Here is a 25,767-nt window from a genome sequence, read left to right on the forward strand (position 1 = left end):
ATCACCTTATGACATTTTTCACTAACAACTATTAATTGAAAAGATTATCGACAAATAATCGTTAGTTTCAGTCTGGTCTGATGCTCATATGTTTGTTTTTATGTTGCTATGACATCAAGAAAATGTTAATTACACAAAACTTTCCATCACATTTTGCTGAAGTTACTGAGACTGGAAGTCATATTTTTGTATGAAATGATGGTTTTGTTTGCAGATCATATGAATGATAAGCTGCACTTTCTGTTAGTGATTGATGAGGCTGCACTTCTCTGATATAATCAACATGATTAATGGCTCAAACAGATTGATCAACATTATACTAATCAACACAAAACAAAACAAATGTAACATACGCCTCTTGCATGTTACATTAAATACATTAGTTGAGCTTTAAATGGTCACTATGTCAAACAGCAAAATCTTTTAATATAGAATATAACTTTGTCAGTAATTTTATCTTTATTTAATAGTTGTAAGGTGTACATATTGTGTTATTTTCATTATTTTATGCTGTTATCTTATATTTAATATCTAATACTTGGCTACATAGTATCCAAGGTAACGATGCAACTATAAAGCATCACCGGGGGAACAAGTCAGACCAGGCTTGTATAAATGGAAACCTGTAAATAATAATGTATAACTGACCTGAGAGAGACTTTATTACTAATTATAATTATATTGACATTCAGAGTGATTATCTATGATTCATCTGTATCAATAATCTGTAATATAGTGAGTTATTGATCCTGGTCAAGGTTTGACCGTTGGCCCTGTAATTTGTTATTTAACGGTTATTAAGCTTCGTCACAGAAATCATTTATTAGTATTGTAAGTTTCCTTTGATTTTATTTATGTTAAATAGTTTTACTCAGACCGGGTTTGTATCCGCCAGATCCCGAAGTGCTTGTAAGCAATAAACAGACTTCATTGAATCGACATCGGAGCGTCTGGGTGTCTTCGTTGGAGTCGACTGACGTTACTAACTGTCAGCCGTTAGTCCACCATCATCATCATCATCATCATCACAACGCTACGCAGAGACTGCAGGCTGTCACTATTATCAGCCATATAAAGGAAACTTAACGGAGGCGTTATAAACTGTGAGGCTAATATAGTTACACAAACAAGAGTGCTTAATAATCCTGCATTAATCTACGATACCAATGAAAACAAAAGCAAAATTGGAACCTGCTTTCATTCTCATGGTGCTGTTTTAATACAAGCTAAATCACACACAATCCTGAAATTCTATCTACAGTATAACTCAAGTTATATGTAAATATGTGTCAAATTTTCATGACCAAATAAATAAGTGACTGGGCCTTTAATAACTCATCTTTAGATCAGTCCATGCTATTACATGTCTGATCAGTAAAACCATCAGTAGGCTTGTCAACCATCAAAAACAGTCATGATGCACTTTAGGCGAGTTCACACTGTGCACAGAGTGAATCTTAGAGGCGACGACGTGTCCACGGGAGACGAAAACGTTCCAACTTGAGCTAAAAATTCATCCCGAAACTGTATGACGAGAGGAAAACAACAAAACAGAGGAAATAACTGAGATCAGCCGTCATGTTTGCATCAATTCCAAAACAGTTTGACAGTCACTAGAGAATCCCGATGAGGAAATATGTTTATGATTCATAAGTGGTGATTGAAGTTAAATTTAGTTAAATTTGATAAGAAATGTCACTGAGTACATATTCCAAGACCTTGAAGTCTCAGATTTCTTCAACATCTTCCTCACATTGATACAAACAGGTTTTCTCATTGTGTGTGTGTGTGTGTGCAACCTTTTGTATCTTTGCATGTGTGTTTTAAGCCGGACAGTAAAAGCACTGAACTATAGGAGCTCGTTCAGCCTCTCTGTAAAGTTCTGGTTTATCGGGGTGAACGAGGAGGTCGCTGCGTCTCTACAGGACGAGCTGAAAAAAAAAAAAAACGCTGCACGTCATGCGGTTTACTGCTGGCCTCGCATGGCAGTTTCTCTGGGAACCCGAACTTCAAATAGACTCGGCCATCAATTGCCAAGACTATCGCTTGCATAAGCAGACTATAGCGGCAACAGCAGAGAGAGAGAGAGAGAGAGACTGTGTGCAGTTCAAAGCCCCTCTCCCGTGACCTCATCACCCCTTTTTCAGATTTCTAAGCCTCTCTGAAAATCCCCACATCTCTAACTGTGCTGTCTGTCTGCGTCCACCGGTCCGAATCTCAAAGTCTAAATGTGCTTCGAGGAGGAAGAGGAAGAGGGTAAAAAGGGTAAGTGGAGAACAGCTGGGCCGGTTTCAACTGGCAGAAATCAAGTTCTCACTCCCCTCTCTATCTTGTAGACTGATCATTTCCTTCCTTGGCTTGTTTGATAAATGTACAAACTAATTGCTGGGTCACTGAAGAGGGTGAATGAAAACAGTTTTGTTTGTTAAGCGAAAAAACAGAAAAGAACACAATCTGCTCCTGTCGCTGCAGTGAAATGGCAACATTACATAACATGAGCTGCGAGCGGGGAGCAGCCTCAGCCAATGGTGAGGCCCCGTTCGCATCCAGTTCCCAGGGGGAGGTGAGGGGGTTGCTAAGTAACAAGCCTTGTTGACCCGGCCCCTCGTGGCAATGTTTTCTCCCTGGTTGACAGAGCTTGAGCTCCCCGAGCTCTCCCATTCAGAGCTGCCAACAGCACATGATGGAGAGGGAGACAAAGACTGAGGAGGAGGAGGAGGAGGAGGAGGAGGAGGAGATGGAGGGATGGGGAGGAATGTGGAGGAAATATAAAAAGAGTGACGGGAAAAAGAGAGGACAGCAGCGGAGCGGAGAATAAACGGGAAGGGATGAGGAGGACAGGAGGAGGAGAGGAAGCAGGAAGAGATTTGGAGGAGGAGAGAGAACGAAAGAATAAAGTGAAATCATGAAAGAAAGAAAGAGGACAGGAGGAAGATGTGAGAGAAGGGAAACTTCTCTCTAAATCTATAAAAGTTTCCCTGTAAAAATCTCATTTTTCAAGTTTTCTTTTGTAAATATTCTAAAAGTTCCTCCATATGGAAACACTCCTCGTCTCTGACCATCAAATCTAATTATTTCAACTTTTTTTTTTCTCTGAGAAGTTTGTTTTTCCATCATGTCAAGTGGCTCCAGATCTCTGCCTGCTCGCTGGTACGGACCTACTGACTCGTTCCATTTCTGTCCTAATCGAGTGCTGGTACTTAAAACTCAGCTCTGCTGCTTTCTCATTACTTCAGATACACATCATCCAGTTAATGTAAATGTCACAGCGGCAAAATAGACCTTCCTGATCAAACAACCTGCGAGAGGAGGCAGCTGTGAGAGGTTCAATACGTCGTCTGGTTAGTCAAAAAGCAGCTTGATAAGAGCTTCTATAAGATATCTGCACGTCCTAAAATCCCCTCCAGAAATGATCAAGTATATGTATATAATATGTGCACTTATTCACGATCCCCGATGCTGCATGTACATACTATATCCTACTATGTTTTATGTTCCTATTAAACACTGCTCTATATACTACAATACCCATGAGCCTCAGTCACTGTTGCTGTGGAGCAGAGGCCAGTCAGAGGTGAAGTAAATTAATGTTGCTGTTGTATTTTTATCTTTCAGTGAGGTCACATGACAGACCAGCACACTGGACCTTGACCGATAGTTCACCATCTTGCATGACTTGCATTCATCACTTACATTGTTTTTGCTTCTCCATGTTTACTGTTCATTTGAAGAGCGCTCAACACGTTGTTGAGGCAAGAGGAAACAAAAAATGTCACGTCCGACGCCCAATTTCATTCCCGACACCCCCACGTCTTTTTTTGCTCTGGTATTTTTATAGTCCAGTTCCAGCATAAGACAAAGCTGTTGTACTAATGATTCAATCTAGACAGTTTTATGTTTCACCAAACATTGTCTAAGTAAAAAAAAAAAAATGAACAAGACTTTGACTTCCCACACCCCTGGACACCCAAAATAACTCCTGCCACTTAGCCGCTGTGTGAAATGATGGAGAGGAACATAGAAAAAAGTGGTGGAAAAAATAACTCATGAAGCAGCGGTGTGAAGGCAGGAAGGGGATGAAAGAACAGTTAGAAAATGTGTAAAATGAGATATGGGTGGGAAATAGGAGCAGAAAGCCAAATTTAAGACTATTTTAGATCCTGTAATGCTATGTGTGAATGGATTTAGATCCAATTTAAAATCAAATTAAGAAACAAAGCTGGAAAAAGTGGCCTATTTCTAGCTGGAGACGGCTGGTAAAAGCGGTGAATCTATAAAACAGGCAGAATGAGGACATCCGGAAATTAACTGTTCAAAGACATGAAGTCTAACGGGGTTTAAGAAAGCAGATAGGACACATCGGACCGCTAACCTTACTATGGATTCATCTAAAAAAAAAAAAAAAAAACCCCGGCGACTGGCCAACAGAAGCTCATTACTGCAGGGTGGTAAAACAGACCTCTAAAACTGCTGTTTAAGACATTTTTATGTTCAAGTTTAAGGCCTTATTTATTTTAAGACCCTGTCAGAGTTTTTAGGAGCAGTGAACGCCCTGGAGGGAGACAGGGAGAGTGAAGGAGGAGCAATAAGGGAAGGGCAAACAAAGACGTGAAGTGAGGTTCACCTCTCACACGGCTTGAGTGAGTGGAGATTTATTCATCCTCCCCCGTCCACTCTGCAGGAGATCTGAGTAATTAAGCCGTTAATGGCCGAGCAGGATAGACTGACAGGGAAATATAATCTGTCTCCAGGTGCTGTCTCTTACGGTCACAGTTTTTTTTGTGGAGCCAGAAAGCTTCTGTGTTTGTATAAAGTGAGAGAGATTGTATTTTAAAACACTTAAAGTGGACGTATCATGCACATTTACAGGTCTATATTTATATTCTGGGGCTCTACTGATATATCTCTGCATGATTTACAGTTAAAAAAAACTCCTTATTTATCTTATACTGGCCCTTTATGCAGCCCCTCAGTTCAGCCTCCGTCTGAAACAGGCCGTTTAGTTCCTGTTTCTTTAAGGCCCCGCCTCCTGATGAGCTCACTACATAAACAAAAAGTAGTAGCAGGATTTCACTTCTTTTTCCTCCTTTACTTGAAATGTCAACATCTCAAATACATCTGTGCATGTTCGAGCTGAAATCCGATATGAAATATGAGAGTGAACGACCATAGCGGCAAACGCTGATGTCATCACGAGGAGAAAGCTGAGGTAACTTTGTAAACGAAGTGTTCGGAGCAGGTTGAATCCCTGTCTTATGACTTTCGGGGAGCATTTTTACATACGTTCCCCTCACGTTTTGGAAGTTTGACCATGTTTAACAGAAATCTGACATCATCATAACAGTATATAAATAACAGAAAATCACAAAAAGCATGATATGTCTCCTTTAAAAAGACAAGTCTGGAGGTTTTCCATGTATTTTAAATTGTCAAAAATCCAATGAAAATACCAAAATGAATGTATTATGTGTCTGTTGGGCGTGTCTGATATATTCCTCTGTGTCATCGAGCTCCATTGTCATCCCCCTACAAGCCTTTAAATTAAAAACACACCAATGAGCCACTCCGTTGCCCTGGGTGACATGTTCCTTCATTACCATGAACACACACACACAAACACACACACAAACACACTAGTTTATTTTGACTCAGTCCCACACACACGTCATCCTGTTGCCAGAAATACTCATGACATTGCCAAACTCTGGAAAAAGTCCCCCAACAAATGCACTATTTCCTCCTGTTTTAGGAAATGACAGAAGCTTTTTAAAAAATACAACTATATTTATGACTTTTTAGTGTCCGGTAGGAACCAGTGAGCTGGAGCAGAGAGCCACAGACACAGTAGGAAAGTATTAAGAGACACTAACACATCGTTGAATATGTTTTTTTGCCTAAGTTTTGTTGACAATGAGGAACCCCACCCTTATCTTTATTATGTACAGCATGTTTTCAAGCTAAATTATCACTATTACAGGCAGAAATCACCATAAACTCTCAACGCATTTATGGGAATGTGCTTTTTTTTTCTAATTTCCCCCCATTTCACACTGTAATGTGGTGGGTGACATGTATAAAACCATCTATCATCATAAGAACATTTCCAACAGAAATGTCTGTTTTTGGCTGATCCAGTTAATTAAATACCTGACAAGTCAAAGATGTTAAAACCATAGACTGTATAAAAATATGGACGTAGTTACCGTGACGTCACCCATCGGTTTCTGTTTTGAAGCTCAAAGTGAGCCGCTCCGGCCGTCGCCATCTTGGCAGTGCTTGACGCTGCCTAACTCCCAGCCAATCAAAAATGGGCAAAGAGGCGGGCCGAATGGCTGAAACAAGCCACCTAGCGGCTGGCGGACCTGTCACTCAAAGCAGCCATGTCCTTCATTATGTATAACTTTACAGCTTAATATAATTCAAACAGGTGACTTATAAAAAAATTCACCCCCCGTACAGTTGTCATGAAAGAGGAAATTAGTTCCAGAGACCAAAACCGTTTTTTGTACCAGGCTGTAAACATGTTTATTTCTGCTGTAAAGTTGGGGACTTTAACATGAGGGTCTATGGGGATTGGCCATTCAAGGAACTGCAGTTTTTGGCACTTCTGCATTGGCTTCCTTTTTCAACCTCGGAGGTTGCCACTTGGTTAAAACACTTTGAACTTTCCAATATTACCATAAAGCCTGTTTACTGACTTGCAACAACACCCACAACGGTCTTACACAACCACAGATATTAAAGAGATAGACACCAAATGATAAACTGAACGGCAAATCTCTCGTTGTCATGGCAAAATATTGTCATTTTATATGTATTTTATCATTTTATCGTATTTTAACAGTAAGCCCTCTTGCCCTCAGGCCTTCTGTAACCTTAACTTGTTGTTGCTGTTGTTTAGTGTTGAAAAATATGACAGTATTTCCACATTTTCAGATGGAACTAGTGATTGATATGTGGCTTTGGAAATTGTAACTTTTGTCGATTGCTTGGAAAATACTTTCTATAGTAAATAACAGTCATGACAATAAACAAGACTACTGGACTATCTGAATGAAAGTCCAAGTGTGTGTGTGTGTGTGTGTGTGTGTGTGTGTGTGTGTGTGTGAGAGAGGTGGAGGAAGAGGAAGATAACACTCAAGTATTCACTAACAGTGAGTGAATAAGTGCGAGAGTGTGTCAGAGAGGAAAAAGCGAAGGGGGGTGGGGGGGGTTTCTGTCCAAGTGATTGACTGGGTGACTGAGTGTAAGTGTGTGTGTGTGTGTGTGTGTGTGTGTGTGTGTGTGTGTGTGTGTGTGTGTGTGTGTGTGTGTCTGTTAAGTGCAGGATGGCGAGCGATTGTCTAAGTGAGTGAGCGGGAAGACGAAGCAGAGAGGCGAGTGAGTGAGTGAGTGACGCAGATGAAGAGCAGAAGTGGTGAAGATGAAGAGCAGCTCACCTGCTCTACAGCCAGCTTCTTATTGGTCTGTCCGCTGATGAACGGCTGCAACCTGCAACACAGAACAACAAACAGTCAACCAGATCCTAAACTTCAGATTTAATATTCCTCATTCTGTCAAGATCTCACTTTATTACCAACATTTCACTTGTTTATTGAGGTTTAACATATTAAGTGATAATTGTGCTACTGTGCACCTTGGATTAGAAATGGTGTCACATTTGATTTTCCAGTTTATTTGTTAATGTTTAACTTATTAATTTCATGTTGTCTTTTATTACAAACATTTATATTTCTGTTGTTTATATGCAGAATACTTCACTCTCAGCAGTTGATTACTTCTACAGACAATTAACACTTGAAGTTATTATCAAAATTTTGATATCAAATCCCGTTTTTCACACTATTTATGGTCTGCATTTTTTCTGCAAAAGCCATTCAATGTATTAACATTCAGTAATAACTTCTCTATACAGCAGTTTTTATTATTCTCACGCCAGTTTCAGATTACCTTAAGTTTTGGCACGCAGTAGTTTAAAGCACAAGAAGGGGTTTGCACAACCATATCAAAGGAAATTAAATGGAATAAACAGAAAATATCTCATGTAGGAGAGTGTTCACGTGCCGAGAGCGAGACCTAACGTGACCCAAGTATCAAAACAAGACTAGTATCAGTAATATCGATGCTTAAAGGTATTTATTCACCCGCTGCCATTAACGGAGGACTGGAGAGTCGCCACTAACAGAAAATAATCACTAAAAGATCCAAGAGCTTGATAACCTCTGTGACTGGTAATACAGAAAGACTCCAAACACAGAAATAACAAAACAAACAAATAAGAAATTCACTTATTACTGTTTTAAATAGTGGCTAGGCTTTACTGTATGACCCTGAAGTCACGTGACCTCAGATATGAAGACATGAAGACTATTATTCATATTGAAGTACAATCTGAAATGAGTCTACAACAGAATTTATTGTGCAGATATTGAACTTTCTAAGGCTGGACTTAATGATATTCATTTCCAGACATTAGGAGACGATAGAATCGTTCACTCTGAGGACTGATGAGGTTCGTATTTCATTTCATTGTTCACCTCAGCAGCGAGGACGCCGCGTCTGTTCCTGCTCTGCTTCATTTTGTCATTTACAACATTTTCTTGTCCTTCATTTCCATTTCCTTGTTTTTGAGTTTGCTGCCTCGAGCCAGGCGAACATAACGAGACTTACAAGACTGGAAGAGGACGACAGTGAAATACAAAACCTCATCATCTTAATGAAACTCTATTCCACTCTATTCTATTGTCAACAATTAAATCCTGTTATAATAAATTTAAAATATTAATATTGTACTAAATATAAAATATGAATGATGTGATTACCTTTGAAGTAGAGCTTGATACTGTTAAAGATATTTGAGTTAAAAAAAATAAATCAGATATATATACATCAGATGATATAAAACACAACGTACAAACATTTTGATAAGAATCACTTAAACTCATTTTTTAAAGAATTATGACCAAGATATGTATTCAGCAGAAGATTATTGAAAAAGTAAACTTGTTAATGCTCAATGCATTTTTGTTTACTGAAGATATGAAATATCTTCAATAAGTGAAATAATATCTGTCAATTTTACATTCAACAAAGATACACATAGGACATTTTGGCCATTTTAGGGTGCTTGAAGAAAATTTATGTATAAAAATGATTAAAGGTGTTAAGGAAAGCTTTTTTTTTTTTTTTTTTAATTTTCCATCTGACCGTCTTCTTGAACTGGAAACACACTGACTCACAAAATGTCATCAAATCCCAGAGCTTTGATCTGAACGCTAACATTAGCATGCTAACACACTCACAATCACAACATGCTGATGTTTAGCAGATAAAATGTTTATCATATTCACTATCTTAGCTTAGTGTGTTAGCATGCTAACATTTGATACATGACACTAAACATAAAGTACATCTGAGGCTGATGTGAATGTCATTAGTTTTGCAGGTATTTGGTCATAAACCAAAGTAACAAATTAGAACATTAACTTCTGGTTCTGGAGAAAAGTCAGAGATCACAGAAGTAATTACTGTATAATTGATCCTGAGGGCAACATGGATGCCAAATTACACTGCAGTCCATCCAGTAGTTGTCAGGGGATCATCAAAGTCATCAGGATTCATCTTCTAGAAACCATCAATGTTTGTACAAAACTTTGTGCCAATTCAGAAATAAAGACTTTGACCTGCTGGTGGCGCTACATTAGAAGTCACCAAAAGCATTAGGATGAATCTACTGAGTACCATGGATAACTAGACCACGTTTTAATGTGAATCCAAATAAAGGTTCTTCAGATATTCAAGTCTGGACCAAAGTGGAGGATCGACTGATATTAGCATCCCCGCTAGTGTAGCTAAACATTAAGAAACTTTGCAGACATAAATATGGAAGATAAAAAGAAAACATGTCCTCTCTTGTGCTCTTCACAAGGAGAACAAAAAGAAAAAAAATACAAAACTTTAATCATTTTCTGCCTGTTAAATCATTTTCATATGGTCCCCCCCCACACACCCCCTCGTCATGTCTCTGGGGGGGTGGGAGCCCGGGGGCGGCACGCCACACACTTTGAGAAAAGCTGGTTTACACAAGTACAAGAGAAAGGAAATAAAACACAGCTGAATATTAACATAGTAGGTCTCATTGTTGTCTCCATTACAAGATTTATGTATATTCATCACATTATTTATTACTGTTGACACAGTGAAGGTTGAGGATTTCATTGAGATTACTATGTCTGGTCTCTGTTGGCTTCAGGCGACTGACGGGAACGACAGAAAAAAAAAAAAAAAAAAATTGGTGTGAATATGAAATGAGACCAAACTGTGAGTGACAGGCCGACTGTCTGCGTGCGCAATCTCTTCCTAGACAGTCGTACAGATAATCAGTGATGAACGAACCACCGGCAGTAATTCCTAAGCAGCCGTCCCACCGTCCCACTTGCTGGAATTAGCATCGTTCCCGGAGGCTCCCCGCCCCCTTTTCCCTGCCCACCCGGCCCGAGCGCTGAGCCCTCCCCGGGGGCTTACAGTACGTGCTCGACTCTCGCTGATAAGAGAGAGCACCAGTGAGCTTTTAATTAATCTGCTTTAACCAGGGGAAAGGGGGAGGAAGGAGAAGGGGGGAGAAGGGTAACAGGGAATGTGGCATCTTCACCCCCCCCCCCCCCCCCCCCCCACAACACCGCCGCCCCACTCCTTTCTCAAAGCTCATTAGAAAATCCCAGCCAGCCAGGCCGGCCGGCGATTCGCTCCCTGCTGAGGACTATTCAGGGCCCACGTACATGTGCTAGACTAGACTTGCTCCCTTGGGCCCTGACCCCGGACACCGAGGAGGGAGGGAGGGAAGGATGGAGGGCACAGAGAGGGGAAGGGTAGAGGTATAGACGACAGGCAGAGAGAGGAGAGAGAAGGGCGAAGAAGAAAGCGAGAGCACAAAGATCAAAGGTGTGAAGTAGCAGGGGAGTAAAAGAGGGCAAAGATGAGAGGAAGGTAGGCAACAGGTAGAGAGGAGGAGAACAGGGATGGATGGTGTGAAGGAGGAAGTAGGGAGAAAGTATGGAATGAGGACAGAGAGAGGGAAGAGGAGGGAGTGAAGAAAGTTTGAACACAAAAACAAGAAGAAGAGAGGATAGGAATAGGAAACGATGGAGGAATGGAAGGAAGTGGTTATGGGGGGAAATCTGAGTATTATATTTAGACTAAGCCGTCTCATTTTTAAAAACACTTTCGTGTGAAACAAGTTTCCATCCACACGAGAGTTTCCAGGTGGTTTTTGAAGCGACCTCTGCCCGCAGTGAAACATAAACTTCTTTGCCCTCTTTTCAGTTGGCAAAACAACTAAACTGCTTTACGGCCAAACATCTGGTAAAGACCGGGACAAAACGGCCCTGAAATAATGATTTAATGTTTGTATCGTTGTCTAACAGAATTAACAAAGTTAGTGACAACGGCTGCGCTGAACGATCGGCTACGTTAACGGAAAGTAACACCGCACAGACCCTGACCTTCACTGGGCAGCTCACGTCATCGTTTTTGCAAAAGTTTTCCTTGAACAAACTGAATCACCGAGCCGAGGTCGAGACAAACTCTGGAGGCCATTTTGGGGGGAAAAAACATAGAAACAAAGAGAAAACGATCCATTCATAGATTTATTCAGGCTAGTGACCAACATCCAAAATCCTATCTAAGGATCGTTGACCTGTATGCGCCTCCAATCACATGTGGATCAATAATCAATAGAACACGACTAATTTACCTTCAATGACAGATGAACATTTCTCATTAACAAGAAAAATCCAAACGAGGCTGAAATCGGAAAATCTGCAAAGAGGACAAACATGTCTGTGACAAATCACTGTTAAATGGCTGTTTTAGCCTTACAGCTACTTCAGTTCTTAGTCACCAGCAGTCAATAGTGAGAAGGGGTCAAAGGTCAGAGTAATGTCATTGGGAGACTTGAATTATCATTACAGAGAAAAATGAGGGTTAAATGAGTTGAATAAGAGGCTTTTTTTTCATCAGTGTGACCTTTAAAATCCTCCAATCATCTATCACGCAGAAGCCAAACTGTGGATCCTTCCTCTTGTATTACAAATATATATATATATATATATATATATATATATATATTATATTTCTACTTGTGACTCAGAGTCTCTGGAGTCTTTTCCTAATGAAAACAAGAGTGTAGATGAAGCTGCTGCTGCTGTGTGTAAAATCAAAAACACACAAATCCTCTCACTCATTACCACATTCGCTTCCTGTGTGTGTGTGTTTTCATCCTCGGCATTAGCACCATTTTCATTTTAATATAACTCCCATCTTTATAAATCATGTTTGTGCGTCTTTCTGCTATTTTGTTGTTGTTATTCGTTAGCGTGGAGGTGAGATGTTTCTACGAGCCTCTTGTTGTTGATAATCTCACTGGTGATTGCATGTTTGTGCTGTGTTTAAATCAGCTTCTCTCCGATGTCTGTGTGCGTCTGTGTTTCATCTCTGCACAAATAAGTCAAACCTATGTAAGGGAATAATTTCATTATTCATACAATAATCCAATCAATAACATAACGAGGAGGAAGGATGAGATGCAAACGGGGGAGGCTGAATGAAATTAGTTCCACGATGAGCTCGGATGTAAATAAATGATGATAATAATCTGAGCTTCCAACTTGATTTTCCAGCTGGGGACTAGATCCTCTGAGGCGTGCACGCGCACACACACACACACACACACACACACACACGCACACACACACACACGCACACACACACATGCACACACACACATGCACACACACACATGCACACACACACACACGCACACACACTAACACACACACACACGCACACACAAATCCTCCTTCAGCTCGTCACAATTAAATCAGGCATAATCACAAAAACCCACACATGCAACTGTGGTGCCCACTCATACTTTCCCAGACAAGAAAAGCACACACAAAATACACACAAGGACATACACATGCGACCCTACACAAAGACACACACACACACACACACTCTTATTTGTGCAGTGTTGTGTCCATTCAGGCTGCAGTGCATTGTGGGCCGGTGTGCAGCTTGGCAGGAGGAGACGCAGATTCAGCCAAAAGAACTGATTGTGTTTTCTTCTCCTCTGGCCAGTCCATCCAGCACTGACCCCATTCAACACACACACACACACACACACACACTACCTGGTACTGCACATTCACAGAGGACGGGATTATATCGACTGTCATGTGTGTAACAAGACACACAGGAATACACACACACACACACTGATACAAACATACACCCACTGCTTTGCATTGTGCTGCATTCTTCTATTAACCTCTACTGAAGGATTCATCTTAAACCTAAAAGGGTGAAACGTAGCGACTGTGTTACATAATGTCACATGATTTTACAGAAGAAGAAGATACAGCAGCAGCAGTGGTGTGTCAGTCAGGGGAGATGAACTGCTGCTTGTCTGTAGCCTCGATGGGCATCGACGCTAGAAAAAGAACAGTAGCGTATCCTGATGAGAGGAAATGAATTGTACATCATTTTCTGTTATTTATTATAATGTCCTGTTATGATGTCGGATGTTAAACGTGGTAAAAGATCCAAAACTTGAGAAATGATCCCTGCAAGTCAAAAGCCAGGGCTTCAAACTGCCTGTAAATGGCCGTCTGTTCCATAGCTAGCTTGGTTGCTAGGGTTGTTGCTAACATTTTTCCCATGTGGTGTTTCCATTGCCTCATATTTCAGATCTGAAAAGTTGAGATTTTGAGTAAAGAACGAGAAAAAAGTAGTGAAATGCCACCACTGTAGTTGCCGGAGCTTCCTGAAGATTCCTGAAGCTGACCAATCAGAACAGAGCGGGCTCATCAGGAGGCGGGCCTTAAAGAGACAGGAGCTAAAACAGCCTGTTTCAGACAGAGGCTGAACTGAGGGGCTGCATAAAGGGCCAGTAGAAGATAAATAAGGAGTTTTTAATTGTAAATCATGCTTGAAGATATTCCAGTAGAGCCCAAGAATATAAATATAGAGCTGAAAATGTGCAGAATGTCTCCTTTAAAGGTCGATTTATGGTTGATCAAAACTAGTTCTTACTACATGTTGACTGACAACGTCGGAGTTTGAATGTGTTTATGAGAACAGCTACATTTGATGGTGACTGTTATCATCCCGTCCTCCTCCCCTCTGTATATCAGTTAAATACAGTGGAAACAAGTTGCAATCAGGATTCTTATAAAGTTAAATTCTGATTGGTGGAAACACCTGACATGTTTTTCCAGCACAGTCTTGCCTACTTTAAACCAGTGAGAAGACCACAAACAGATTTCTCATGTTAAACACCCTGTGTGGTTCTAATTGCAGCAAATAACAGTGTGTTGATGTAGGAGCTCCTCATTTATTGTAAAAAGCTAATTAAGAAAATCTGTTTTCAGGGATTTTAAGTTTACCTCCACACCCTAATGTCTCTTTAATGTTCCTAGAGTTGGAAACACCCTCATTTTAAAAGGGGGATTTCCATCATTTTCTCTATGCTCATGAGAAGACACACAAATAAACACACAGAGGACCATATTTAATAACCAACTAACCCATGCGTGGCCGTTTGATGAGAGCTGTGACATTTCTCCAGATGGATGGGATTTCTGGGTCAGTTAGCGCCCGGCTGCGCACTGCAGCACTGCGGGTTCGTCCTTCGTAGATATTTTGGGGAGCGTGACTGGTCTTGTGAACAGAGATTAGCCATTCATTGAGATGGGTGGCTCTTAAAGGCTTTAGGCTTAACACACACACACACACACACACACACACACACACACACAAGTTTGCACAGTTATCCTTGTTAGGACACTGCATTGACTTCCATTTGTTGTGGACAGATGAACCCAAACCTTAACCTAACCTCTATCCACACCTTACCTCTAACCTTAACCAGGACCTCAGGAATGATGTTTTGCCTCATTAGGACCAGACTCTGGTCCCCATGAGGACTACTGGACCTGACAAGGTCAGTGTTTATATCAGAAAAGGTCCCAGCGAGGTAACAAAAACGCTTACACACACACAAACAAACACACATGAGCTAAGCTTTTAGAGGTTATAGCTGTGGCCATCTTTGATGTTTACAGTTACCATGGTTACATGTGTTGTCCTTGTTTTCCTGTTTTGTGGAAAAGGCACTGTTTACTTGTTTATACTCGACTGAAATAGTACATTTTCTGCAGTAACGTAACAGACTTCCCTCAATAAAGTTATTTCCAAACTCTGGAATCAGTCGCTCGTTGTTGTTGTTGTTGCTCATTTTGCATCGTTGCAGCTGTTTGCGCCTCACGACTGTTATGGATATTCCATAACTGACCAGGATGTGATTGAATGTTTAATTATTTTTGAAATGTGTGTTTGAAAATTGATGAAAATGAAGAGGATCACTCCAGGAGGATGGATTCCACATCACCATGCATCGTATGTGCTAGTAACCTCTCCATGGTGATGGCCCTCTACTGTACGCAAAGTGCATGGGTTGAAGACTTCACTTTGTGATTGATTTGTTTTATTGTTATGATGTAATCAAATGTTTGTATGACTCCCCTTTAAGTTGCTAGGATTTCATCTAGTAAGAGGCAGGAAGTGTCTTGTCTTAGGTTGTTTGCGCATGTGACTGGTGACCTCTGTCAATGACCTCCTTTAACGCTTTGGTGTTCTAGGAGATCTTCTTTGAGGATTTGCCTCACTACTGCCCCTGGTGGTTGGAAGACAGAACTCATGGGTCACATGACAGTTGTTTTAAAGGGGTACATAAGAGGGGTTTTTTATCTAATTTACTGATTGTTTGCTTTTATTGTTATTGCATTATGTGTTTAAATGATTATGTGTTTTGATGATTTTACTTTTGATTTTGTTCAATGCAATTGTTGATTCTTGTATTACTTTTGTGTGAGAATTGTTATCTGTTGTGCGGATGTTGTTTCTACTCTGTTTGTGCCCTTACAGTCCACCAGTCCAGTCATAAATTGGTAATTTGTATTGATCTTTTGATCAATAAGAGGGGATTGTTATGGATATTCCATAACTGACCAGGACAACAGAATGTCAAGCTGTACTCCTCTGTTCTCTCAAACAGAAGATAACACATGTTGTTTAATAAACCAGGAGCCTCACAGGCGAACCAAGGCCAGAATGCAGGTCATCATCAGACGCAACAAGACAAACCAAAGATACAGATTTAGGTCATAGGTTTATGATTCGGAACTGACGAACTAGTTTCTATGATTGGCTTAAAGGCTGGTTTTGGACTGTGTGGGTCAGACGAGTTTGGGGACACCGTACGAACAGGAGGTGTCCCTTGAGTCGCTCTCCCTTGCAAGGTTCTTCATTAAAGTTTTCCCAGAATCATCATACGAAGTTTGGTTTGGTCTTCTCTTCTTCAAACTGACAACTGCCAGTGCATCAGCTCCGAAAATCCACAACAACGACGAGCAGCTAAAAAGTAGCAAAACATTAATCCAAAACTATTTCTTTAGTGAACATCCAGAGGAAGGTTTAAATGTTTCATTGCTGTCATTAATCCTTTAAGTCAGTCCGTCCAATAGCAACAGGAAAGATGGCCGACTGAGAGTAACATTAACGTCAGCTTGATACATGTTATGTTAGCTTTGTGTTTTAATAAATGCTGCCTGCATGTCTTCCTAGTTCGTCCAGCTGTTGTTGCTGCTTCTTGTCTAATTCTAAGTGGATCGTAGATGAATTTAGTCCTTAAATATGTTAATTCTTCTTATTAACAGTAGAGCAACAGGTCAAACAGCTAAATCAAGTTCTGAACAAGAGATATTATTGGCTGGTGGAGATTTTCAAAAGTTACTTTATATTTACTTTCAGTCTTGTTCTTGTTCTCTACTGACAGCAAACAAACATGACTAATAACAGACTGACAAAAACACCTTCATCCTTTCATTACGTTCTTATAAATGACTGCATGTTGCCTGCATGTTTTCATGCTTTGCACCAGCTTATTGTTTTATTTTCAGTTGGTTTGCAGATGAATTTTAGTCCAAAAAAATCTGTAAATCATATTTTCATCTGTCCAAGAACATTAAAATATGGCAGCAACATCACGTTACTGAAAAGCAATATGCTGCGTATTAATATAACCGGGGAAGCAGCCAAATCACTGAAAAAGAAGAGATACCTTCAGGCAGAGAAGGATATATTTTACTAATCTCTGATGAAAACTGCAGATGCAAAATAGATTAAACAGTAATTCACTTATTTGTCCGTTCATCTGTCTTTCACATTATCCTCTCATTTTTTTTACATTTAAATTTAAAAATAAGACCGTTATTTTGTCATTTTGCCATCGATTTTTCAGAGTGTTATGAAGTGTCACTGTGTGTGTGTGTGTGTGTGTGTGTGTGTGTGTGTGTGTGTTGTTGTTGTCAGAGGCTGGTGGCATTACTGGAGGGGAGGATCACAGTGTTACACACCACTAATCACACAAATGGGGAGGATCACACGCTATTAACACACATCTACACACACAAACACACACACACACACACATATCAGAGTCATAAAGTCTGAGAGATCAAAGAGTTAACAGGACACACACACACACACACACACACACACACACACACACACACACACACACACACACAGACGTCACTCCCTCCTTCTACAAAGCCAGACCTTGTGGCGTCAAAGTCACGCTCAATTTTCTAAAATAAACTCTAGAAAAATTCAATCTCAGACACACTTCAGTGCTTAAATTACAGGATTTGACATGATGCTTAAATTACAAACATCTACATTTTTTTTTTTTTTCACTCGGTTATTTCACATGTGACCGCCACCGCTCTGTCTGAGTCAAATCGCCTTTTAACCTCAAACACAAGTGTTTCCTCTGCTGTCGTTCAGCTCTGACAGAAATAAAGCAAAAATCCAAAGCAAATAAAGAAACACGACGGCGTTTTGCCTCCCAGGAAAAACTATGAGAAGTGAATTTAAAGCATGATTTCCTTTTATTAAAGTGTAAACAGTCCTGAGTGACGCGGCACAAGTCGGAGTGGAGTTGAATGTTGAACACCTGAGTCTGATCACACTGACACATACATCTGTTTAGTGCTTGTTTGGCTGAATTCTACTATAACGTTAGCTCAGCGTGTCCCTGCTTTTCCGCTGACCCTGCAACACTTTTACATATATTCTGGGTTTTCTCAATGCTCACAAGGTTTTGTCAGCTATTTTCAGAACTATTTCATGGGGTTAAATGTTCCAATTGTTGGTTGTCCTTTGTGTGTGCATAGAGTCCTGCTCCCCTGTAGAGCTGCTGTGTCCGACAGGATCTCTTTCCTAATGCTCCTGACCAGAAGAAGGATGCTTCTTAAGACGTATTAGACTTATATTACCTAATATCTGTTACGACCACATGCTTGAACTTTTGGACTTTTCCATTATTGATTGTGTTGCCCTCTTTGAATTGTACACGCATCAATAAAGTGTTGAAATAAACAAACAAAACAAAAAAAAAACATGCAGCACAAGAACGTATCCTTCAGTCGGCGCTGAAGTCAACAAAACCGTCCGCCGAGACACAAACTAAAAAACATGAAAAAAACTAAAAGACTAAACTAAAAAGACAGTAACTTTGGGAGATATCTCCTGTTGAGATGTGGTGAAAGTATCTTAACAGAAAGACTTTGGCACTAAAAAGACTGTTGAAAGATATCTACTTGATTTGACTCATTTGGACGACTGAAGCTTCATATTAGCTTCAGATAAACTTTTAAATCATTTTATTCCTAAACGAGGACTAATCATCGCAGCTCTAATTGTGCTGCCTATCTTGGTCAGGACACTCTTGAAAAAGAGGTTTTTAAACTTCCTAGGTTAAAAAAACCCAAACTTCTTTTCTGGACAACCCTGTATTTTCTTGCCAGAGGAGGTTAATGAGGAGGATGAACCACGTAATGCTAATGTTGACCTGAACATGGTCCTGATGCCTTGCTCAAGGACACCTGATCATGATGCAAACATGCAGAAACAGCAGCTGAAACTGACTGAATCAACATCTCTCTAACTAGCAGCTAAATATTAAAACATTCTGGAGGGAGTTTATTAATAAATCCTCAGTTATGTAACATGTAATGTGCTTCATTAGCTTGCACATTTAAATGTAGTCCAGTAATTACATGACCTGCATTAACTTTTTATACTTAAATGTTGCAGGAAAGAATCTAAACTACTGCAGCAGAAGAACAAACTGCTGTATCCTGAGTAGATCGGGGGATTTATTGACATGTCGGTAAAGTAAATTTGACTTAATTAGTATGCTGAATTTCTTCAACTTTATCAAAAGGAAGTGAAGATTTAAAGTTGTAATCCCTCCCTGTGGAACGAGCTTCCCACCACCACAAGGAAATCACATCATATTAGTATTCAAGCCCACACTGGAGACTTTATCCAGCTCAGTCTGTTAGAGTTACCTCCACTTCCACGTTCGTCTTCTCTTTTATTTCACTTTTCCTGCAGCCGGCCGGGTTACTGCTCCTCATGCTCTCATACATGATCACACATGTGTTCAGCTCTTTGTTCTCTGTAAAGCATTTCACTCCTGCTTCTTCAAAGTGTTTTGTAAGGAGGCTTTTGTTAACATGGTGGATGTGTTAATGATTTTCTACAGAAAAAAAAAAGCAGATGGCCTTCTTCTCTTCACTTGATCTCGGTCTAGTTGAGCCTCTTTGTGAGAAAGTGTAACTCTGACTGCAGTTTGATTTGACTTTTATTGCTTTTATCTTCAGAGCAGAAACAAAGAGGTGTTTTGTTTTAGGGACGCTGACTTTTTTACTGCATGTGATGAAGTTATGTTGATGAATTTTGGTGCTTTGTTATTTGTTATCACTGCACATCTTTACTGCAAATCAAAGAAGCTGAAATTTTCTAATTATTTCGCAAATTTTAGTCTTTTGTTCAAACGTTTTTATGTGAAAACCAGTAAAAAAAACATCTAGAGAGTCTGAAACACTGAAAATCTGAACACCGTCAATCATCCAATTAAGACTTAACTTTATATTTAGAGCTGCAACTAACAATTATTCTCATTATCGATTAATCTGCTGATTATTTTCTCCATTAATCTGTTAAATATTTGGTCTATAAGATGCCAGCTGATCACAATCACCCAGAGCTCAAGATAACTTCTTCAAATTGTTTGTTCTGTCCAACCAACAATCCCAAATATTCAGTTTCTACAGTATCATAAAAGATGAAGAAATTCAGGAAGTATTCACATCTGAGAAGCTGAAACCAGTGAATTTTTGGCATTTTTGATTTAAAAAAATGACTTTAAAGATGAAGCAATCTTCAAATTTGTTGTCAATTCATTTTCTGATGTCTTTATTTTACTTTTTTCCCCACTTACATCCAATTTTTTATAATTTTTGTCATATTCGGTAGGCATTTTTCTTGTATTTATCTATTTTGAAAATTATTCTGACACGTTATTCCCCTTAAGGTTCAAGCTGTGATGTCGGACTGTTGCTCGTTAGTTTTGTTAATAAAGTTTCAATCGAATGAGTAATGAAGGTCAATACGAGTCTTTATCGCCGTCATTTCACCGTCTAAAAGAAAAGGCGCACATGGCACCAGAGGATTAAGTTGTTTCTTCACACATGAAAAAAGAAAATATTTTTCAGTGATTATTACGTCATAAATTTCGGTCACTGTTGAGCTTCCAGTTTACATTTTGGAGGTACCAGGTTTCTACATGACAGCGGCGATTAATCTCAGCTCGCCGGGAGAGTCTTGGAATCACTTGTAGGAGGTCGGAGGTCAAACGGCCGTCAACAGCGTTGCCAGTGGCCCGCGGCGGCAGACTTTTAGGCAGACCCCCGTCTCCACGGCGACCGTTTACAGCAGCGGGGAGTGGCTCCTGACACCCGGGCGGGCCTCACCGTGCGTCACAGTGGTCGTGTATAAATCACTCCCCGAGGAAAACAAAGGGGCCATATGTAGCGCTCTCATAAAGGACGATCCATCCCCCTCCAGACGTCGCCGCCTGCCACCTCAACATCATCACAGCGTGAGGAGAGGATTTCTCTCCATCTCGCTCCAGGCTGCTGCCTCGTACAGACTCACTCACACTTATCAAAGACATTTTATAATCACGTCTGTCTGTTATTGAATCCCATAACGCATAATTTCTTAAAAGGGGAGAAAAAAGTATCCAATATTTCAGCCTGTTTCCTGAACAAAATCAGCTTGTTTCAAGGTCGTTTTAAGCCCCATACAGACGGGATTTATTTCTCTATAACATTACCTGCTGGTCAGTAATTTGAATCCAGTCCAGAGTGCATACGTGCATAATTTTCTAACCATACTCCAGTAATAATTACAGACTGCTATTCAGTGAACCCACTGCTCCCTCCTGTCATTTAAATCCTTTCCGGAGTGACGTCCTTGTATATTTTAAAGCTGCTTGTGCATGTTTTTGCTAATCTGATGGATGGAAAACATGCTAACACCAACATACAGGCCTATCTGAGAACCAATCAGGAGAGCGAGAGAAAGCTCATCAAATGGGTTGTTTTAATGTCATTTAAATCCTATTTTTAGTCTCTATTTGTTTACATTGTGGGAAATGAGCAGTTGATGGGTGAACGCATTTGTTGTTGTTTTATTGTTGTTTGGCTGTGATTTTATTGCACCGGGGGGAAATTTCCCACCGGGACAATAAAGTCTATCTTATCTCATCTTAAATTGGCGCCATTAAAAGTATGTCAAATTAGCTGTTAGCACTTCCTGTTTGCAGTGTAGCGATGGTTCTGCAGACTTTCTTTTCTCTGGTTTTAAAGTGAATTTATGGAGGTTCGTTGGACATAATAGAGAGATAATGATATCCTCGGGAAGTGTGAGTCACACTGAATGATATCAACATGTGTTTCATGTCTGTGTGGTAAGATATGACTCTGAGAAGTCTTCCTCTTGTCAGTTTTAGATGGTTAAAATGCCGTCAATAACAGTTTTGTAGTGAAATATAATCAAGAATCTTTTTTTTTTTTTTATCAGCATTTTGCTCGGCGTTTCACCAGGATTATGGAAAGATGCAACAAGGGCTTAAATCAGAATATTATACAGCGCACATCACTTTGTGCACAAATTATTAATGGTGCCTATGTGAGTAAAAAAAAAAAAGGCTTAAATTCAGACAAACTATAAAAATTTTAGTGATAAATACAAAGAAACTTCATGGAGCACAATCTCAGTATGAGGAAATATTGTGTAAAACAAACTTTGTGGAGCAACATAGAGAGTTTAAAGAGAAGATGAGATAAAAGAATATAAAAGAAAAAGACGTTATAAAAATGTGAAGTGCAAAGAATTATTCATGTCGCTGCACTGGGATCAAGAAAAAAAAAGAAACTTTAACAAATATAAAACCAGTTGTAATATTCTTACGGCATTCACAGGTTTTAATATAAATCTAAATCTATCCAAGACTTTTTTTGGACTTTTTTTTTTTTTTTGCAGTGTAACACACAAGAGCAGAAGTGTTTCACCGTAGGCGAGAAGCTCATCTCTTCAAAGAGAACCTGGTGTACTGAACATCCTCCTCTCCTGCTGAATCACATCCTCTGCAACATCTCTTCCTCCTCCTCCTCCTCCTCCTCTTCCTCCTCTTGTGTTTGTTCTGATCTGCTCTTAAAGTCAGACTGCCTCCTTAGCTCCTATTTATCTCCGTAATAACTCTCCATCACACACACTGTTATGCTAATTTCACATGAATTCTTGTTATGGTGCTGCAGCTCTGACCTTTGACCTCTCATTTGTAATGGTATTGAGAGGAATAAATGAATAAAAATTATCTTTTTCCTTTCAAACAACATTACTCCTCCACTTAGTAGGTTTTCTACTCACCTCTTTAAAACATAAAAACAAACACTGTCTGACTCACTCTTCTTTTTATGACCTGATCTAAGTCTTTCTTTCTCTTGTCTCCATGTCTACTGTTAAACGCACTGTCTTAAAACAACAGTCAGGAGCTCATATGAGCAGTGAAAGAGGTTTTTCCTCGCTGTAATCTTTCCTCCTGATCATACTGGATGTTAAAAGATCCCCTTAAAATGTGCTTTCAATGTAAGTAATGGAGGCCAAAATCCACATTTTGTGCAAAAATGCATTTAAAGGGTTTATCTGAAGCTTATATGAGGCTTCAGCAGTCTGAGTTAGTCATATCAAGTGGATAAGTGTTTCCCTGTTGAGCTGCGGTGGAAGTATAGTAACAAAAAGAGGGACTTTGGCACTAAAAAAAGACTGTAATGTTGAAAGATATCTACTTGATTTGACTCATTTGGACGCTGAAGCTTCATATTAGCTTCAGATAAACCTCCCTCACCTACATTGTAAGTGCATTATGAAGGGATCTTCTAATGGTCAGTATGAACAGGAGGAATGATTACAGCAAGAAAAACATGTTTCACTGTTCATTCGGGCTCCTGACTGTTGTTTTAAGACAGATTTGAAGAATTGTGAACTTGTCTTTAACTTGAAACATTAATCTGTGGTTTAGAGACTCTGGTGTCTGCACGTGTATCTCTGGCCTCATATGAATCTGTAGTTCTGTGTGTGTTGGACATTTGTTTCTGATGTATCCGCTGTACTAATGAACCAACAATGTTGGTGCGATTTTGTTTCCACACATCGTTCTTCTTTTTAAAGTCCCCCGTAGCTCATTAAAGACACATCAGAGAACCGGGAAACCGGAGCGACAATCGGCTTTTCCAACATTTTGTTTAAAAGATCTTTCAAAAGATTTAACGGAATGAGCGGAGAAGTAAACAACTTTGTGCTTCTGTTTCCGCTGGAATCAAAAGGATCATCATCTAACTTCCTCTACACTGTTGCTGGGCGCCTTTAGAGTCTCTGTAGCTCAGCGGTGAATAGCAGCCTGTTGCTAACCCAGACCTTTGAGCCCTATGTGTGAAGGCTGTAAGGCCATTTTCAGACCAACATTAGCACTGTGTGAAAAAAAAAGCAGCCTCCTGATTATTTTAATTAGACCCAGAGGGTTCTGGCAAAAAAATACAGGGTGGTCCAATGAAAAGATTTACCTGGCTCAACTTTTCCCGTCATCTGGCACATTCCTGTTAGATTACTTTGCTGTTAACCTCCTGATAGTCCAAAGAGACGATAAAATGACTTTATGGCACTGCAAAAATCTTTCCTCAAACTACAAATCTTAATGTGACGACAAGTCACATTCTTTCTCTAGCGGAGGTGATTTTAATCCAGTCATACGTGGGGATTTTTTCTCCTCCACCTCAGTTATAATTACAGCTATAATGATCTACAGTGTTTCAGTGAACTCACTGGTCCTGCTGTAATTTTGTTGTCCTTGTATCTTAAAGTGGATCTTTGAGTTTTTTTCCCTCTGTTGCATTTTATCAGCTCAGTGTGAAATTTGACTGTTGTGTCGACAGAATAAGCAGAATACAAACATTTATAACTATAATGTAGTTATAAGCAGATCTAAAGGACAGATTTACAATTTTTCAAGTTTGTCTTTAAGATATTCTGGGAAATGACATCATAATAAGCAAAAATACCAACGTAGGCACTGGGGAAATATGTCAACAAAACGCCTTTGCACTCTGCTCATAAAAATATCTCAAAAACTAAAAAAATGTACTGGTTCAAATAACTTATGGAATGTTAAGAAATATTTTGTTCATGTTTCTACATTAAGAAATGTTTTGGATCAATGTGTTTTGTGTGTTTATTCAGTAAAATTTGATGAAAATTTGTATTTTTTTTTAAATATATGACACAATTTCAATACCTTTATCAATTATTATGGTTTATTGACTTACATAACCTTTTAGCTTAGGTTGTACAGATTCTAGGGATATGAAGCATTTGGAGATGACATCACAATAAGCAAAAATACCAATGTAGGCGCTGGCGGACCATTTCTATAGTTACTGAGAAGTGCGAGCTGCGTTGTCAATAACTGGCTTTTGAAGTGTTTTAAGTGTTTCAGGTTGTATTTCTGTGACCTCTCCTCTCTGTTTGTTTCCCCCCTCTTCACTTCTTCACTTCTATTTCAGGTCACAGCTCTTCTGTTTATCTCTGTATCTCTCCATCACTGTTCGTCTTCTTCCTGCTTCCGTCACCTCTACAGGGGAGGTCACGGCTTTCTCTTTGCCTCTGATACCGTTTCTTTCTGTTTTGCCCCCCCCCCCCTTAAACTTCTATAAAAAGCTCCACGTCTCTCTCTCTCTCCTCTTTACCTCCTTGACCTCCTCAAAGCTCAGGTCAGCTCTTCACTGTTGAATACAAAAAAAATGTGTTGGAACGGTTCACTCTCTTCAATTCTAATGACTGTATTTCTGGCGGTTTTTTATAAATGCTAAAAAGTGGAAAGTAAAATAAAGTTTTACCCCATTTGATGCTACATTAGAGATGTTTTTTCTATAAAACTCTTTTCCAGTTCTATAATCCAGCGGGTTTGACTTCTGGGTCTCAAACTACTCCTGCTTCTCTTTCCTGTCATGGACAGATGGCTGGAAAGTAAAACAGCTTCGCTTTGAATTCTGAGAAACATGACTGACAACCACGACTGTGATCAATAACATCTATGATCAGTTTTATCTTGACATTTAAAATCATGGCAGGAACTCTACATGCTGTTTTCTGCTACATTAATAAATACATAACAGATTAAAGCTTCCCTGTGTGATATTTTATCACAAAAACGTGTTTGAAGAATTTAAATTTTGA

General features: G+C 39.6%; 1 protein-coding gene across 1 annotated transcript in view; it reads right to left on the minus strand.

Moving 5' to 3' along the window:
• Positions 1-25,767, minus strand: part of LOC121913994 (transcription factor IIIB 90 kDa subunit-like) — a 125,359-nt gene that overhangs the window by 7,844 nt on the left and 91,748 nt on the right. Inside the window, exon 17 of the mRNA XM_042436895.1 lies at positions 7,440-7,491. Within this exon, the coding sequence (XP_042292829.1) occupies positions 7,440-7,491 (52 nt within the window). The remainder of the gene's footprint in view (positions 1-7,439; positions 7,492-25,767) is intronic.

Source organism: Thunnus maccoyii, chromosome 16 (genome assembly GCF_910596095.1).
Source record: "Thunnus maccoyii chromosome 16, fThuMac1.1, whole genome shotgun sequence".
Classification (NCBI taxonomy): Eukaryota; Metazoa; Chordata; class Actinopteri; order Scombriformes; family Scombridae; genus Thunnus; species Thunnus maccoyii.